The sequence below is a fragment of the Triturus cristatus genome, chromosome 6, assembly GCF_964204655.1.
Source record: "Triturus cristatus chromosome 6, aTriCri1.1, whole genome shotgun sequence".
In the NCBI taxonomy this organism is placed as follows: domain Eukaryota; kingdom Metazoa; phylum Chordata; class Amphibia; order Caudata; family Salamandridae; genus Triturus; species Triturus cristatus.
In genome coordinates, this window is record NC_140589.1 from 1,211,897,831 (window position 1) to 1,211,917,958 (window position 20,128).

The 20,128-nt window shown below is 45.2% G+C and overlaps 1 protein-coding gene across 1 annotated transcript in view; it reads left to right on the forward strand.

Moving 5' to 3' along the window:
* The first annotated feature begins 8,208 nt into the window (after positions 1-8,208).
* Positions 8,209-20,128, forward strand: part of FBLN7 (fibulin 7) — a 736,014-nt gene continuing 724,094 nt past the window's right edge. The window contains exon 1 of the mRNA XM_085612121.1: positions 8,209-8,553. Coding sequence (XP_085468247.1) covers positions 8,479-8,553 — 75 coding nt within the window. The 5' untranslated portion in view covers positions 8,209-8,478. The remainder of the gene's footprint in view (positions 8,554-20,128) is intronic.

The window sequence follows — 20,128 nt, forward strand, 5'->3', positions numbered from 1 at the left end:
CTGACTATGATCACTATCAGGCACTTTCCTTAGATGATACAAGGTAAAGTTGTTAAAGATGTTCAGTGATACCACCGTATAGTCAATTCGTGACTTCGAATTATGTGAATGAAGAAACGTCCATGCAGGTGGTGAATCCAACGGGAATCTCCTATTTAATATTCGTAGTCCCATTGCTTCTATGTCCTTCACAAAATGTGTTCCTGCTTTACTTTACCTCGACTTTATTGTTGAGTCCAGTATCTGCTCAGGGATTGCCCATTGATGAGCTTGCGACTGTATAATATCGTCTCTTATAAAAGGTACTAATAGATTTAAGTTGAAGTCGCCCGTAAGTATAAAGTCTACGAAAGGATCATCCATCAGTTGCTCCAATAGGAAACTGCTAAGAGTAGCACACATATTCATCCTTGTACTCTGGGTTGGGGAACACATATTTTAATCAGCATTGAGATTTTTGATTTTTCTTGATCGTTTGCTTTATATCGTAACTTTACCGTTATGAAGTTACAATTATTCGTAACCAGCTGCTCATGTTCCACTCTCAGGTCAATAGATATGAATATTGCTAGACCCCCAATAGGGCGACCATATTTATGTTGCTTAAACGCGGGCTCAAAATATCCTTTATATCCCTGTAACATAAAGGGGTCAGTTGCCCATGTTTCCTGTAATAATATGAACTGTTAGGAGTTAGATATTGCATTTAGGTGGGCGTTATTTACCTTTTTACAAATCCCATTTATGTTCCATGAGCACATCCTTATTGTTTCCCTGTCCTTATTTAGTTCTTTTATTGTACCTTTTGGTGTATTCTGTCATTGATCTTTTGTACCATGTAAAGCCATCGATATCTATTTTTCATTTATTCCTGTAGCTTTTTCTACTTTACTTTCAATCAATGAGGTTTCAGTATCTCCAACTGATTTTCCAAGAGGATTTTTTAAAATAGAAAAGACTGGGCCATCATTTTTTCATTTGCCTTTTAGTATTGGACTTTCTTCTTTAATAAGCGGGGTTGGATATACTTTTGGAGCTGGCTTGCTAATTATTATCCCCCAGCTATGAAAGATTTCTTGTTCGTTCATAATTCATTCCGCTATAGAAACAGTGTTTACAGTTATCGAAGTTAATAGCAGGCTACCTTCCGTATTTTGTAGGAACCCGACACATTCAATGTCTTTAGTTGACACGTTTGCTAGTGATGGAATTGATTTTAGGAGGCGGAGAATGTTTCCTCTATTCAACGTGTCTTGATTACCTCAAGAATCATATACTGGTTTGAAAATTATTTGTGCAGTTCCTTTAGCTGGTAATTCTTCTTTCATTTTTTCTTCAAAAACTTGCTGGTCCTTATATATGACTTGTTTGTCCTCACCACGTCTTCCAATCACTAAGTGATCCCATTTCGATATGTACCTGGTATCTTCTGTTTCTTCTATCATATCGTTTTGTTTCACAATTTTGTAATTAGGTTTCTTTATCTGTTGTTCTGAGTTTTGGGTAATTTGGTGGGGCTGACATTGCGTTACAGTCAAACTTGGATTTGGGACTGTATTTTGATCTCCTCAAAGTGACCTCTGAACTTCCGGGCCAATATATATTTGTTCATCCTCTTTAATGGTTTCCGGATTTTTAGTTCTACAAGTAATTAATAGACTCTTTACTTGATCCCTCTTTTCGAGCGGTACACTTTGGATATCTTCAATAGTCTTTTTTATTACACTACCATTTCCTTGCATACCACATTTCTCTTCCCTTGATAGAATTTTTTTCCCCTCCTTTACTGAATCGTTAGGCAATCGTTCAATGTTGTCCGATGTAATAGCTCTATTTGTTTGAGGAACTTTTTGATCGGTCGAATGTTTTCCAATTTTTGTGAATATATAGAAGTATTTCTTATTCTTTATCTTTGTTATTGTGGACTGCTCTCCACATAGTTTGTTTTCTTGTTTACCTGTTATTACCTTCCATCGTTCTTTTCCTTCACTAGCCATATCAGTTGGTGCTTCCTCCTGGGGGTGTATTGGTTCTATAGTTTCCCTCTAGACATTATTTCTTGCTTTGCGCAATTTTTTCATATGTCTTTTTGTCATGTTAAACAATGGCAAGCCTACTTCTTTGTCCTCCCAGCCTTCAATTGACTTTACTGTGAGATGAACCGATGATTTTACTCCTGATTACTTATTTTCCTCCTGTTGCGCGTTCTGAGCTATTGTCGGACTTAATTTATGCTGGGCATCTAAGTCTATTGTGGTACTAGGTTGATCCATATCTCTTTCCACCGCCGTGATAGTTTTGTTTTTCAGTGTTTTACACATATCCTCTTTATGCTTATCCTGTTTCTTTTGGAGGCTCACTTTGACATCTTCTAGTATGGTATTCATGACGTCCGGTATTGTTGCCAATTTATTTATTATTGGTGCACATGCGCAATCAAGATAAGTTGAAGCTGCTTAAGTTTGGGCTCTAATTATCAAACTATTTAACTCAGCTAGTTTATGATCTATTCCAGTGACTGCATTTGCCATCACTCCAAGTAATTCAATTTGAATGTCCATTTTATTCGACTGGTATGTCAATGCTTCAAGAGTTAGTGATGAAGTTTGGTAGAAAATATCCCAAATAGACCCCAAGTCCTGATTGTCTATGGTTTTGGGTTTTTGGTCACATTGTAGTTCGTATTTACTGTTAGTGGAACTTTTAATATCAACCCGAGGGATTTCTTGCCTTTCTGGTAATTTTTTTAAGTTGGCCATGTCAAAAGGTTTGCTACTATTGTTTCCGCTGTATAATATTTTGCAGTTTTTATTACTAATTGCGCTATTATAGTGTGCAATTTCCAGTTTTGTGCCTAAATTTACACTTGTTCCTTGTAACGCCTCTTCATTGATTCCTAATTTTTGATCATTGTTGGTCAGTATTTTTAATTGATTGAGTGGTTCACCTTCCTTTTCTTTATATCTTATTTCCGTATTTGTGACTTCATTAATTCTTATTGGCGTAATTATCCCCAAGGAGGAAATAGTGTTACCATTAGTTCTAAATTGATTTCCCTGGGTGACGTCAACTATGTTATCACTGGTATCTTGATCTACCATCTGGTTATGAAGTATAGAGTCATTAATTGGTTCAATTTTCTTTCTCACTTCAACCTTAACCTCTATAGGTAGCATAGTCGATGTTATAGATTTTTTCTGTGTTATCTCGTCCTGTGGCATCTCATCCCTTGATATTTCTGACACATCTATTTCAGTTAATTCTGCTTGAGTAGGCAATGTTATATTTAGTAATTCAAGGTTGGTTATTTGGTCAGTTATATGACCCTCTGTATCCACAATATGGGGATTCTTATTTAGTTCCTGTTCTTGTCCGGCAGTTTGAGTACTTCCTTCCAAGTTGTTAATTGGCTTAATCAGAGTTTGTAGCTTACTTATTTCTGTTTCTATTTGAATTGTCATCAGTGCTCCAGATGTGTCTTTCATGAAATCGAATTTGTGTGGGACCTTAATGGATTTTTCAAACATCCGTGCTATTGGTGAAATTATCGTTTGATTCACTCCCTTTGTCTGTGCTTTAGCTTTTTTTATTACTTTTGGTGCTTGAACTTTCCGCGCTCGTCTTTTGGGTGGGGGGGGGGGGCCTGAGGCCCTTTTTTTATTTTCCTGAGCGCATGCCTGGTATTTATTCATATTTGAGATCAAATATTTTTTGTTTTTTGTTTTAATCCAAATGCGTCACAAATATATCCCCAGTGTGTCACTGCTGCACCGGTGACAGTGATATGTATCCGTACGGTGCAAGGTTCAATTGGTACTTAGCTTGGCAACCTCTGCACTGGTGCACTGGTTTAATTCTCCATTTGACCCTCCTTTGAGCCCTCCTGCCGTTCCTGCCCCTCCTGCTAGGATAGGACTATTTCCGTACTTTTCTGGTCCTTAAAACAATCTATCTTGGATCTTGGACCTTGGTTTTTCCAACCTGCGGGCAAAAGGAAGTCCATAGAGTACAAAGGTGCAAAATTACAAAAAGTATAAGGGTTTGAGGCAAGTGGGGCACATGAGGAAGAATCGCAAGCTGCACCTGTGCTACCCAGGCCGCTACCGTGAGCCCACCAAGGACCACTCTTGCTGCAGTCACCTACTATACTATAGAGTGGCTGTACTTGCCTGTGGGATCCTTGATCCTTAATTGCCTGCAAGGGCGGTCAAATGAGCCTTGAATATCTCACTGGAGGGGACACAAAGAATCTTTTTTTCTTTTCAGTTAGACGTTGGAATGCCTTGAAATATCTTTAGGAGTTGGTTTTTTTAAGTCTAAAATGATCTTTAAGAGTTCTTGAGAAGCTTACCCAGGCTTATACTGATGAAAAAGGGCATCCGCGCTTGAATTCCTGGCTCCACGACTCAGGTGGTCTGCAGTCTGCGGTCAGCGGTCAACACGGAGAGACACGGAAAGCATGGATTGAACTCACAGTCTCGCTGTGAACCGGCATGAGTCAGAATTCTGTCCGCAGGCACGAGGCGCGAGGCACAACAAGGCTCCTGCAGCTCCTGTGGGTCCTGTAGCAAAGCAAAACAAAGCTTCTCACCCTCGCTGGCGGTGGCACTAGGGGGTGCGTGGCTGCACATCGGCCACAACGGCTCGTAAACGAACGGCAGCCTGTACCATGCCACGCCGCTCCCCACCGCTGGAGCAGTCCGTACCCCACTGCCTCGCGTTTTGCCCACGGGTCGCGGCTCGCGGCCCGTTAGCCACCCGGCTTGATCGTTACCAAACCCCCAGTGTGGGGAGATCAGCGGAGGAACCGGGGCCAGGGGCGAGGAAGTAAGCGGCTTCGGCAGCTTTGGCGTCCCGCTTGTCCCGCTCATCCTGCTCACACCCTGCTCCTCTCCCTATCGCTGCGGCCAAAGCGAAGATGCGGCAACTGGATCCAGTTGCAAAATGACTGTCCAATCACTCTCACAGTCTCCAGCGTGATGCGTATTGTAATTGTGTTTATATAGCGCTTACTACCCCTGACGAGGCGTTGAAGGGCTTTTTCGGCGAGTAACAAGCTACTCCAGGACCCATATAGGGTTAGTCTTGAATTAGTATCGTGAAATATGAAAGTAATTTGAGTGGTGGATATTAGTCAGTTATTTGGAGTGACAAGCATAGCGGAGGGATAGAAGGGGAAAAGAAGTTTGCATTCATATAGCACCTGTTACCCCATCAAAATGCCTACCCTCACTGAACCATTCAGCTCAAGATAGGACAGACCGCAGGACTCTCCTGTCTAGACCCACTGTCACACAGATAGTGCCAAGAACCCGCTATAAATAGATGGTCAGACTAAGTGGTGGGAAAGCCAGCTAGTCCACAGGATCCAGACCGAGTGCCTAGAAGCCAAGGTGCAGAAGACCTTTCTCCTGAGAGGGTTCGTTCATGGGCTGGGCATAATTATAGGCGAACAACACTTCAAGAAACATTTTCCATAGCTTCTTTGTGCAGTTATCAGATAAGGGGAAATCACCAAAAACTGCAACTTAATTGAGCCTCATCACTCTGGCTCCAGAGCCCTTATGTTACCGCACGCAGCAAGTAGCCTAGGAGGGGAAGTAAGAAGAGCAAGTGGAAAATTGAGTCAGAGCACACGAACCCTCAGGCAGTCATGTAAACACTCAGCAAGTGCACAGGAGACCTCCGATTATGCACAGAAAAAAAACTCAATGCACAGGGTCCCCAGGCTGTGAACACTGAAACTGTGCACGGGTTTCTCCAGCAAGTTAACAGGAAACCTCAGTGCACAGGAACCATCAGACCATCCTGTATATATTCACCCAGTGCACATGAACACCCGAACCATGCATAGGGAGCCCTGGGGCTGTGCATGGAGGCACCTAGTGCACAAGAACCTGGTTTGTCAAGGAAGTAGACAGAGAGTGCACAGCAGTACTCAGAACGTGCACGGGAACCCACAGACGCTGCATGGCAACAGTCAAACCATGCGTAGAAATCCTCAGATAGTGCACAGTAAGACTCACACAGTGCACGTGAGTATTCAGTGCACAGAAAACCCATTACACAAGAAACCCTAGGCAGTCATGGAATACTCAGACAGTTCCCAGTAACACGCAGAGAGCACGGGAAAACTCAGTGGACACGAACCCTCAAACAATCACAGAAACACGTATCCGATGCACAGGGGCACTCTGAGAAGGTGCATGGGAAAAATCTGACAGGTCAAAGAAGCACTCACTCTGTGCACAAGAACATCCGGCGCACACGAACCCTCAGGCAGTGCAGGAGAACACTGCCATAATGTGAGGAGATACTCAAACAGAAAATTTCAGTGCACAGGAACCCCCAGGCAGTAAACTGGAAATGTAAGTTCAGAGGCACCCCTAGACAGTCATGGTAATGCTCCTCAGAGCTCAGGAACAATGGGATAATGCATGGGAATAGTGAGAGGGTGCACTGGAACACATGGGGCCTCAGGCAGTGCTCAGAGACACTCACTGCACATGAACCATTAGACATTTCACCGAAAAACTCAGTCAGTGCAGAGGAGGGCTCAGACAGTGCACAAGGACACTTAAGCTATAGAATACTCTGGAAGTGCACAGAAACACCCAGAGAATGCACATGAAAACGAACTGCGCAGGAAGCCTGAGACAGTCACAGGAACCTTTCCCCTGTGCAACTTAGTGCACAGGAACACTCGCCGAGTGCACGGGAAGACTCCAACAGCACACAGTAATCCTTAGATGGTGCATAGGAACCCTAAGAGAGTGCATAGAACAATCCATTGCACAGAAGCTATCAGCCAATGCACATACATAGTCAGTGGACTGGAAAGCTCAAGGCACTGGAACCCTCAGACAGCCACTGAACACTCAGTGAATGCACGATAACATTCAGAGAGTGTGCAGAAAAAAACTCAGTACACAGAATCCATCAACCAGTTCACAGGAGCACTTAGGGGCTTGTTTACAATAATTTCCCATATTAAAAGTGACGCACCTGGTGTGCAAGGGGCTTGTAAATAAGCCACTTAGTGCAGAGCAACCCTCAAACAGTCACGGACTCACGGAACGCTTATCCATTGTAGAGGAACACTCCGGCAGGGAACACTGAGCGAGTCCATTGGAGCAAACAGACAGTACAAAGGAACACTCAATCAGTGCACGTGAACCGTCAAATAGTTATGGTTGCTGGCTGCTGTATTACTCAGTGCACAGGAATCTCCAGACAGTGGTGTGAAAACTCGCAGAGAGCGAGAGGTCACTCAGACAGCGTGAGCATACATGACACTTCAGTGCACAGTAACCCTCTGACAGCCACCGCAACACTGGGCCAGACTCAGAGCACGGGTACCAATGTATGGGAACACCCGGTGTACAAAAACCCTGACAATTCTCTGTAAAACTCCGTGCACAGGAACTCTCTGACCTTGCGCCGGGCTTGCACAGGAGGACTCCGACAGCGCACGTGAGCAATCAGGTGTGGTGCCTGTGAATATTCAATACTCGGTATTAAACTGTTATTGGATTATGGGAACCCCGACGGTGCACGGACACCCTCATATGCTGCAGGTTCATGCTTCGAGTATAGAAACACTGAAGCACTGAGGTTGCATAGAAACACAGTGCACACGCAGGAACATTCAGGTGGTGGTGCGGGGAACATCCGAAAGTGCTCGGAACACTTTCACAGTAGAGTCGGACTCATACAGACGTCACACCACTCAGACACTGCACATAGGCACTAGGAGGACAGTGCATCGAAAGAAAGGGGCACGCCCATGTGGGCATTCCGACGGTGCACAGGTTCACTCAGAAAGTACTGGGAACGCTCAGAAAATGTACAGGAAAACCCAGTACTGAAGAGTACCCATGGGAAACAACCTGTCCCCGACATGAAAGTGAACCTTCTCAGACACTACAGCGAATGCAGGCAGGGTGTTTAGAATGGTACATTCCCAGTCCATAATGGGGAAAGGGGGCAATCTATTCTCTTCATAAGGCGGGGGGGAGTCTTTGGCATGGCCGTGCCTTTCCCAAGAAGGGTGTTGAAGTCTCAATGAGTCGCAGTGAGTGTCACACGCCCAGAGCTGGGACGGGCTTCTCTCAGCTGCGTCCAGCTGAGGGTCTGGGTGGGAGGGGGGGGGGGGGGGCAGCCACTTGAAGCGGCTCACTGCTGAGGTGCTAGAGAGCGGCCGCCGGCGGGAGCTCAGAGCAGCAGCAGAGCCCTCCTCAGACGGAGCAGTGGCATCGAAGGCGCGCGCACACAGCGGCGGCGCGCGCACTGAGTCTTGTGAGCAGCGGGAGACGAACCCCCTGGCACTACTTTCGCGAACAGACTTTGTTTTACACAAACAGGACTTCGCCGGGGCAGGCGAAATGGGGACGACTGAATAAGGAAAGCTCACCAGTGGAAGGAAAGACTTTGCCTGGAAGAAGTTTAGCTGGGAGGAGACCAAGGGAAAGTGCAGCCATGGTGTCCGGCTGGCAGTGCAGCCTGCTCCTGCTCATCTGTGCCGCAGCCGGCCAGGAGTCCCGGACTGCTCAGGTAAGCAGCGCCCCTCGCTGCCTCGGCCGGGTGTGCTGTCAGGGGAGGGGATGCAGTCTAGGGTTTACATTGTGGACCCCGGCTCTCACACTACTACCTTCCCTCTACTAGACCAAACTGTGTGATCGTGGTCAATACTGGTTCTCTCCCTGTGCCGCGTTAACTTTCCTCCCAAATGCGGTGTGTTTAGAAATAGGCAGGTGTTACGCGCCCAGTAAACGAGTAGCCGCTGCCTTATATTTGTTCTGCGCCTGAACTGCAGATGCTCTTGAACACTTACTAATAAAATGCCCCCAAACCCAGATACCAGCAACGTGATGGAGCAGAAACTATTTATAGCCGGTCAACCGGGATTCCAGTATTAGGGGGGAGGGGCTCTATCAGACCTTTTATACGATACAGCTTTGTTTTATAGACTCACATGGAAACGATGCTGTCCTTGTGACACTTCTCCAACGCGGTGGGAACAGTTAGTTTCTGGTTCGATGCTCTGACAATGACTGGGACGCCCAATGATCAATTTCACGTTACTTAGCTTTTCGACCTCAGAAGGTTGAAACCGCGAGTTAGCCCCGCCAGCAGGTTACTGAAACCATAATCTGCATGTCTCAACAGATGTCACCATCGACTGCATATTTTCTTGCACCATAATGTTAATATATATCACTTTAATTGAACTAAATAGAACTTACGGCATTGGCTTCAGAAGGATGAAAGGCTGAATTGGTGATTAGAATGTCATGTGAAGAACACACGCGCGCGCGCACACATGCACAGATTATTATTATTATTTTTTTTAAAAGACAACCTCATTTTCCGCAGTTACGTAGTGCTGCCTTTAGCAGTGTTTTTCTTGTTAATGTATCCGATCTTTTTTGTTGTTGCGGAAATTGTTCTTTTGAGTATTTTTGATGGTACTGGTAGGTGGTGCTGTTATCCTTTAGTATTAACCCTATAGAGACAACATGTTAAACCCGCCTCGGTCAGGTGAGATGAAAGCTACAAACGGATCGCTTCATTTGTAGAGTGTGTCCGTGTGTTGTTTGCAGAGGTTGTGCAAAAGCATGTCGAGAGTGCATGTTGATAAATCACTTGTGCTCGGAAAGCGTGTGTTTGGAGAGTTTGTGTTGTGAGAGTGCATACGCTGAAAGTGTGTCACAGAGTTCGGATGCCACGTGGCACCATGTCCTGTGTGACACTAGTAGCCAGTCCTGGCTTTTGTGCTTTTAATCAAAAATCAATTTGTATGCTGGATTAGGTAAACCCATCTTTGTGATGAGAAAAAACAGGTCCTAGAATGCAGAAGGATTTCGTCTGAAAGGCTAGAAGTGTTGAGGGGCCATACATGGTGTATGCAGGACCAGTGATTTACGCAGAAGGGGAGCACCACATTATGCGGCTGGTTCCTTAAACTATGCGGCAATAAAAGGCAGTTTATGTGGCAAAATCAGGCACATTTTTTAGTAGTAATAATTCATTATTTTATAATTTGTACACATAGTAATGCTGTCTGGAGAAAGATTGTACCTAATTAGTACCAGTTTAAAAAACAAATACACAAAGGAGCATTTGAAGAACCTTCCACTACGTGAGAAAAAGAAGCAACGTTTTTAGCAACTTTTGATCTATTTAAACTAGGGACTTTTTTTGTTATAATCTGCAGGTTATGCAGCGGATGATGAATTATGTGGCAAATGCAACAAATCCATAATTATGCGAAAAAAGCAGTAGGGTCTCCCCTGCTAAGTCGGAGTAGCATTGACTACTGCTTTGCAGCAGTGAAATAAAGGAAAAATAAAATGATAATAGCTCGAGGTTATTATCATTTTATTTTCTCCTGCTGTGGCAGGTCTGTGGGCGGGGTCGAGGCTGCTGTGGTGACAGAGGAGCAGTGGTAGGAGTGATGACACACTGTAAGTGCGCATGACTGTTTGGCCGGCCGTGTGGGGCCGTCCAAACAGTCATGCACACTTTGCATGTTCTCCACCCAGGCTTCATTACAGCCAGGGTGGAGAACATGCGCAAGCTCCTATTCCCTGGCTGAGCACCGAACCCCAGCTCTCAGGCCAATCACAGCGCTGCATTGTAGCTTTGTGAGTGGCTCAGGGGAGCCTGGGGGCTTCCTGTTCCACTCCGGTCTGGAGAGACGATGGAGGGATGACGGAGGATAGATGCAGCGAGGAGGAAAGATTTCAATTTTATTTTTTACATCCCCTTAGCCCCCCACCCCCGATCCATGCCAGCAGCCACTGGAAAAAGGCTGTGGCTGCAGAATCTCATAACTTCTTTGGCCCTGGATATCGGGGCACTTGGCAGGCATGATGTCTGTGTTACAGAGTATGTATTCAAGTCTTGTGTGGGCGCCTGTTATGTGTGTAGTTTGTTGTCCATATGTGTTTTGCATATCACTGTAATACGTCTATGTTTGTAGTATAAGGACGTTTGAGCACCTCACCTCCATGTACTGTAAAAACAGTCAACTATTTTTATTTATCGGCCTACACAGCTCCATGCAATATACACGTTGTAGCAGACAGGAGTGTGTTTTATGAGGAATTGTTGCTTTTGTGAACGTCATAAATGACATACCTGCCAACTTACAAAATAACTTCACTGTGTGAGGAGAGCGCTGGGCCTTGGAGGGGGCGGGCCTGGTACTGAGAGCTATCTAAGAGGCACTCTGCTCCTCCCCAAGCACCCCAACCCCTCCCCAATAAACCCAAAACAAAGTGTAATCGAGGCTGTCACCGTTGTCCTGGGGTATTTTCCCATCGTGTAAGGGATATTGGCTGCTTACTGCCCTTGAAAACTAGATGGAAATCCACTCTTTACAGTGGCTTTCAGCTCCTGTTCACTGCCACCATGTGATTTCAGCTCCTTACCGGGTGACTGTGTGAAGAGAGCTGAATCATGTGACACACGGGGGCACCGTGTGAGTTGGCATGTCTGTAAATGATGAAGCCACTAGTGTGTGCATCAGATGCCATGATCCGCATGCTTTCAACACACAAGAAAGGGCTTGTGGTTTTCCGTTCCAGTACCAGCCATTGCTATGTTCATTCGTGCTTAACCTCGTTTGACGACAGACGTCAACGCAAAGGCTCTACACCCCTGTTGCTGGTCAGCAGCGGGGGGGAACACCGAACAGAGAGTTGGGGCAAGTCCTTGTGGGCTGGGGGTATGGGCCCCAAAAACACGTAGATGGATAGTCTCCAACTGCATTTCCCACTCACAAGGTACTCACCGACATAGAAATGAGGCACTCTCAAATAGAAAGTGAGGCACTAGCAATAAAGTGGGGCTGACAGACTGTTATATCTTAGCCCACCTTTTCCATGTGGTAATGAACCACAACTCTTGATACCACTTTCTCACTTCACTGCGCCCCACTTTCACTGAACTGTGCCCAGCCCCAGGCCTGACTTTAGCGCTGGTGGCGCCCGGTGCGACAATGTTTATTGGTGCCCCCCCCAATGACCTCCTTTTCGATGGATTCTGTCACTACCACCCTTCCATGCTCATGACGAGCTGAGCTCGTCATGGGTCACAGTGGAGCTGTGCTCATGACGAGCTGAGCTCGTCATAACGGCCGCGTCCCGCCCATGCGCGATAAATTTCCCGCCTGTGCTGGAGAATTAATCAGTGGGCGGTGTCGTGACGAGCTCAGCTCGTCATGAGCACAGCTCAACTGTGAGTCATGACGAGCTGAGCTCGTCATGAGCACAGCGGTGCCGCGCCCCCCCCCCCAAACCGTGGGGGAATTACCCCCGCAGGGAAGGGGTTAACAGTGCCCCTCAAGTCTCCATAACCACTCTCTCTCTCATGCATTTCTTTTGTTTTATACCACCACTCATGCCAGTGTAAGGTGTCAGAGCACTTTACATTACATGCACATTACACAGAGACAATGAATCAAAAGTGTGTAAGTCAGTGTTTAGGAAATGTTACATCAGACAGAGGACTACACGGTGTAGGAGTCATAGGTCTTTCCTACTGGTAGACAGTACAGTGAAAGAGTACTTGGTCTGGAGAAGCACAAATTCAAAATTAAAAAGTAATACCATGGTTGGGGGTTGGCTATACTACTAAGGATTAATTTCTACCCAAGTGAACCCTTTTTGCAACATTAGGATAATGTAAGTCTTGGGGGAAAAATCGTAACGCTCTTATCTATATGTTGCAGTTTGCATGCAACTCTTTGATGGTAGTTTATATCTTTCTGTTCTATATTAGGATTTAAACTTATAAACTGCAAATAACAAAAGGGGCTCTCGACAGAAGTAGTAACGCACTGACCTATGTACATTTTATGCACTTTGTGATCTGTATAGTACAGGTGCTTTGCAGCAGGCATTTTAACCTCCTGTACTACTTTATGATGAGTCAAATCTTCCACTACACAAAACTCAGATCTCTCTGCAGCAGGTCCATCAATCACCAGAGTTATCTTGACATTTTTATGGTTGTCTGAAAATTGCTGGAGGCAAGGAACGCTGGAGCAGGTGCTTTTAAAACCATATTCTACTTGAAAACACAGCGCTCCCCCTAAAGTCAGCAGCCAGTTGTTGGCACCAATCGCCCCGCCCTAGAGCCGGCCCAGCCCAGCCCCCCCCTGGGACTGGAAAGTCGGTGCTGCAGATACATGTTTTCCATTTAATGTTGGCAGGCAGTCAACAACCCTGTAGACTGTGGCATCATCCTGACCTTTCACCCGTCAGGACAGCGTCAAGGGGAGTGCAGCGAGGAACGCGTCTCTTAGGTGATGTGCAAAGCAGGGCCGGACTGGGAACCACAACCGGCCCTGGCAAAGTGCTCGGCTGGTCCCCCGGGGGAGGGCCGCCGAGCTCTTTGCCAGGGCCGGTTTTCGTCCGATTTTGTTATAGGGCCGTGTAACAAAAACGGCCCCCAGGGGCTCAAAACCGGCCGCCACCCGTGCGGCGCACCGGGGGATTACCCGGTGCCCGCTACGGCCAGTCCGGCCCTGGTCCAAAGGTGACAGCACACTCCGAGGTGGGAGATGACAGTTTGTAGGGTGAAAGTCACAGGGCACCGGCACACGAAAATGCATGGAGATCACTTATGGAGGTGCAGGGAGGGCCAGGCACAAGCCACTCTGAAGTCATTGTGGAAAGGGAGGAACGCATTGAGCATGTTAGCAGAAGGCGCAATGGGGAGCTTAAAGCGACTAAGTATTCCGAAGGTGTTAATACCCCGAATGGTACAGCCTCCTACCCAGGGGCACCAAGAGGCAGGGCCGGCCTTAGGCATGATCGAGCTGGGCCCAGGCCCGGGGCGCTAATATTCCAAGGGGCGCAGCAGAGAGCTGCCTGACTCAATGCTATACAAACAGCAGCTCGTCCATCCCGCTTGGCCTCAACAGGGTCCCGTTAAAAACTTTGTAATCAGTCCTGAATGCACCTCAGCATAATTGTTAGCACCCCATCAACCCCATGCCCTCCTCCCAAATTGCTCACACCTCCTTCCATCACACAACTACACCCCTCTCTGCACCACCACAACAAACACCACATTTTCTTTCTGCCGAGGGCGCTGTCCTGGTCAATCCGATTCAGTGCCAGCCCTGCCAACGAGAGGTGAACATTAAAAGCAGACTCAGGCACAAGATAAGGTTCCCTGATCTTGATGACTTAATCACAAAATAAAAAAAAGGTAGATGGCGTGCTAGACTCAATAGGCACATAAAGGACTACATCAAGAAGGCCCTAGCTTCTTTCAAGAAACCTTAAAATGCTACTCCTCCGCCCGTGCCTTGCGATCCAGCTCAGCAAAAAAACGTACTGGTCCCCAGAATTAAATAATCCAATTAGGCAGGAAGACATTTTCTTTTTACCTCCAAGTGGTGGAATTCCTTACTGTTTCATCTGAGAAATCAACATAATCTGTTAAAGTTTAGGAAGGATCTTAAAACATGTTTTTTCTCAAATATATAGTATTCCTTTTGGACACCTGTTGAGTTCTGCTCTCTAGGAATACACTTCAGTAACTGCCATGCCATGTTTCATTACACGAGCACCCAGACGCCTTTCGGTATTAGCGGACTCTACAAGCCATACAACATAACATAACTTAACATGGAAGCAGTGGTCAGCAGCTGTCACCGGTGTCCAGCCCCCAGGTAGCCGATGCCCCAGCGTGCATTATAACAAAATAACAGTGTTGCACACATTTGGTAATTGCTTTAAATGAGCAGGTACTCTCCTGTACTGAGAACCTGTACTTTTTTAGTTTGAGAGGGAGAGTACCTACACTTCTCAGCACTGCTCCAATAGATTTTAGCAGATCACAGAACGTCTTAAGAGCAAACAGCACCCGACACTTCTGGATTTCCATTTATAGCACTGCTTTTGGAGCAAAGTTAGCACTGACTTAGTGTGACACTTGCTGACCTGAACCTATTCGTAATGATTGACAGTCGCACATGGTATTTGGTGGTTGGGACATCATCATCGACATTTGACCTGGAAGATCCAAAACTGAGAAACCTGGGCATGCATATACTGCCAAAGGAAGCGGAAGGAGTTAAGGGCTGACTATTCAAGGTGCCAACGTTGCTGAATATCCAGCTTAAACATCAGACATTGCAAGATCACGCCACAATGCCATCAGGCCAATGGTGAGGTGGAGAGATTCACGAGAACCCTCAAGTGGACAGTGCACATTGGCTTAATGCCGCACACATAGAAGTTGCAACATGGAATTTTTTCAAAATGATTGTTTGTGTGCAGGAAGTGGGACCTTCCTGCACATAAACAATCATAGCAATTTGCTGCTTCTATGTGTGCTGCCAAAGGCAGTACACATGGAAACAGCAAGAATGATGAGAAATAAAGCATTTCTCCTCGTTTTGCCTGTTAAAGACTTAATTTTGGAGCTGCAATGGGTGTTGCGGTGGAACGCCCACCGCAACACCCATTGCTCTCCCCTTTCACACTAAATACAGCAAGAAAGGGTGCTTAATTTATAAGGCAGCGTTAATCCTTGTAAATAAGGCAAGTCCCCTACTGCCATCACAATGTCAATTAAAGTGAAAGTTACGTTGTGGTGGCAACGGGGCCTTGTAAATATACCCCTTATTTCCAATTAATCTGCTGACACAACAAACAGTATAACATTTAGGATTTCTTCACATTAAAGCTCAACAAAGGTCATAACATTATCATATGCCTATAGGAACATTTAAAATATAAGTAATTACCCAAGGCATGCAGGTCATTTAGGCGGGTAAAACATTATAAAGTGCAATGTGGAGGGCCATACACTATCAAATCCCAAAGTCTTGTTCCGCCAAGTTCCTTACATGATCAACACCAGCCTATCCAGGGGGTACGAAACTTAATAACTTCACAACACATTATCAAACCTATTAATAACTGTCAGAACGATATTGAGATCCTGGGGCAAGCAAATCGTTTTGTCGAGTAGGGCGCTAAATTCAAAGTGCATGGCCAAACTACATTTGAACCCGGGGTCCCATTCAGTCTACTTTCTGACATGATCGATACCCACCTATTAAAAAGAACAAAACTCAGTAAAAGGTTGCAGTCTAATACCACATACCTATGAAGAGCAGTTGGAAAGGGGAAATATATATTACCCAGGGCAAGCAGCTCATTTAACGAACTAGCGGAATATATAGTGCAGCATACAAACCAACCCCATTTTCACATACCTGTTAGTAGCATTTAGGAAAAAAAATGGCAATTGCCCAGGCATGCATCTCATTTGCCCACTAACATTATGAAGTGCAGAGTGCAGGACACGTAACATAACCCCTGGTCTCCCATTCGATCGGCCTCCTGACGTATTTGAGTTCGGACTAGCTAGTTAAAATAAATCCCTACCAAACCCAGGAGTACCAATCCTACCCTTGGACTGAGTCAACTAACAAGAAAGTGTCTGGCATAGGTTACAATTTTCCGCAAGAATTGACCAGTTGGAATAGCTATATCCTTAAAACTAAGACCACTTATTAGGCTAAGGCCCTCGTCTTGCGTTCAAACTCCCGATTTTATAAAAACAGGATGGAGAATCTTCATCCTCTCCCCAAGTAAGAGTACACAGTCCATCAAAAGATGACTCATTGAGTAGTTATGACCCCGCTGGCAGGGACACTGAACAAGGTTCTCCATGATTTTCAGCTTTAGACCTGGAATTCGAGCTCAATGCCAATCCTTAAACATTACATTTCATGTCTCAAAAACCTATCTGGAGTTTTATACAGGTATGGGAAATGGTCCATACTCTCCTGAGAAATAAGGAAGGGAGTAACAGAGCTCTTATTATTAAGACAATTCAAATCCTCCATTTGGCTAGTTTCCACAGCACATTGCTTAAGGGTGCATTTTATGTGACTGATTTGTAACATTTTACCTTCCTCCCAGCATAAATCAGGGACCCCCAGACACCCTAGCATTACTGATATAGGGTTGCCCTTGCAAAAGAAAAGTTGACAACACCTCAGGAAGGATTTAAGCTGATAGCTTTTCACCTTGAGCCTCGTTTGTGATCAAAATGTAAAAACACAGGGCTCTTGCATCTGCCAGGGCACCCGAGGCAACGATACCTAGCTCCCTCCTTATAGCTTGGATCATAGCACTTTTGGAAAGGTCAAGGAGCAGTTTTCAAAATACACCCTTCTAGGCTCTCCCATTGGACACGCCTATCCATTGCTAACACCTCAGCCCCATAAAGAGCCTGAGGAATAAGTATCCCTGGATCATCTTACTTAATGGCTCAAAAGTATAACGGCCACATCTATGGTCAAACCTTTTCAGGGCCTTCACTTTGGCTGAAATTACAAGTTTCCGAGAGGCCATATGTTTATCCCAGTGCAGATCATCTGCAAAAGTCTTACCCAGATACATATATTCTCTGACCTGCTCCAACCGTACATTCCCTAGAAACCAGGTAAAGGTCCTTTTTGTATGGAACAATGTATTTGTTTTATCAACATTATTAGTTAATTTATTTTCAAGACAGTAGGAGTTCAGAGCATTATGTTTTTTTGGAGCCCATATAGAGGTAAGCTCCATCTTTACGAGATCATCCTTGTACAAGAGGAAGATAATATACTTACCCCTAATCTTTGCTGAAAAACTATGAGTATTACTTAACGTCTGGGGACGGTCCGCAATGAACAGACTGAATAGCAAGGGGGCTAATATGCAACCCTGGCGCAGACCATTCTGTACCAGGACTTTCCTCGACAAACTACGTAACCCATCTAGGCCAACCTGAACCCTGTTATCACTGTGGAGCCTTGTCAGCAGACCTAACAGAGCTCCAGAGATTTTCCACTGAGTTTGCACCAGAGGTCACTTCTGTCCACTCTGTCAAAAACCGCTCGGAAGTTAACGAATCAGCAGCACACCCACCTGCCAGCACCATTGACCTCCTTGCGCCTCCCTACAGGGTGAAACAGTGGTCAATTGTAGAAAACTTTGGTCTAAAAACCGCTTGCTCAATGGGGATTGGCCTAGAGTCAAAAGCCCAAACAGCTAAATGCTCCCACAGAATTTGAGCAAACAATTTAGACGTAATATCTAACAGGCTAATCAAGCGATAATTAGCAGGCTGGTCCAATTAGCATTTTTTGTGAACGGGCTTCACTATGGCTTCTTTCTAAGAATACGGGAGACAGCCTGAGTATGTTAGCCACTTGAAGAACACACTCAAAATTAGACCCCACTTCTTACGATCTTTTAAAAAATATATAAATGACAAACCATCAGGGCCACCTGCCCTAGAGGCCTTCATACTTCTGATTATTGCAGACAGAATAACTGGCATTAGAGTATTAACGATCACCACCACAATGGCTTGGGGACAGGATACGATCGCTACTCAGTTCTGAAGATCACTGCCACTATAAAGTGAGTGAATAAACTTTTACCAGTCTTTCCTCACTGATCTGTGGCTCAAGCGAAGGTGGTGATGAGAGGGTTACCGAATTCACTATCCTCCAAAACTTCGTACTATTTTTGCCCACAATGGGCACCAACATTAATTCCCAAATCGACCTATAACACTCTCTCTTTTTGAGGGCACATAGATTTTGATAGGCAGTTTTTAAGGCCACCATGTCTTCTCGTAGGCTGATGTTGCTTGTATCTCAATTCAAATGCACCACTCTTCTTCCTCCTGACAATCATGATCAAACCAGTTAATCCCCTTCATTCTGGTCCCACAGGATTTGTGAGGGCCCCCAATTGCCAGCTTGAAATGGGTTAGTAGTTTCATTGTTAATCTGCAAAACCAGGCCATCACATCCATACCTGTTTTCAGATCTAAAAGCTTGAAATTGATTGATAACAGGGTTTACAAGGCATCTTCTGTGATCACAACACAAATTCTCCTGTGGTAGACTACCTCCGGGGATAAGGTAAAGTATGTACATAATGGGACTGTGTCTTTGAACTCCACGCTAAGAGCAAGATGGTCGCTTGGCCCTAAATCAAGCACTATTTAAAAAATTTTCACCTGAGAAAACTGAAAAACTGGAACAAAAACATAATCGATTGGCATATTGCTGTTACCATGATTAAAGGTTCTGGCCGCAGAAATGCCGTCATCGCATCGACCATTGACATTGATCAAATTCAGGTGAGCTAGAGAGGTCAAGACATCAACATCCCCTTTCCTTGCACTTGCTTAAAAAGTGCAATTGGAAATATTAAATGTAGCCCTCGTTCTTATATTGACTCATCAAATTCCTCAAATGCTGATTTTCCATTGAAATCACCTCCCACTGCAAACAAAGCATCTGGATAATCATTAACCAAGTTACATAATTCAAATTCTGATGGGGGCGGATTGGGGGAACATATAAATTGAGTCATATCATCTGATTAAACCCGGCATTAATAGAAAACAAGTCAATTAGGCTAGCAAGAGCCCATACACAGGACGTTTGGAGCTTAGTTACCTTCCTCCCAAGATAGATGGAGACCAAAATTAACAAACCACCCACTGCTCTACCTCTTGCCATGGCCTTAGCACTTTGACCTACAGCAGCAAACCCCTCAACTGCTGGGCACTCCAGAAGCCAGGTCTCCTGGAGGAACAACAATGAGTAATTGGACAAAAATGATTTGAACCCATGTAAGTTCCATATCAAGACATGACACGGCTGTGGATGCCCTGTCTCCTACCAATCAATATCCTCCACCACTCCCCTATTCCTGGTTGTGAAATAGCTACCGTACACATAATCAAAGGGGTGGAAGTCAGCTCACATGAGAAAATATCCCAGCCTCACATGACGGACACAACTCCTAAGCTCATCAAAATCAAATGGGTAGATGGCTTTCGGTTTCTCACTTTTTGGGGCTCTATCATTTTGCAACGTGACAGTGACTATTCCTTCATGGGACCCATACCATTCCTACCAACGTATGCCAGACCCTTTTCCCTGAGCTATACCCAGGAACCTGGAAAAAGTATTTGATTGAGTGTTAACCCTCCATGTTCAGGCAAAAAAGCGGTTATCTGATCTCCACGAGGCCTCCCAATTATCCTCTATTACCTCACAAAAGAAAATTCAGGTTGTGATTGA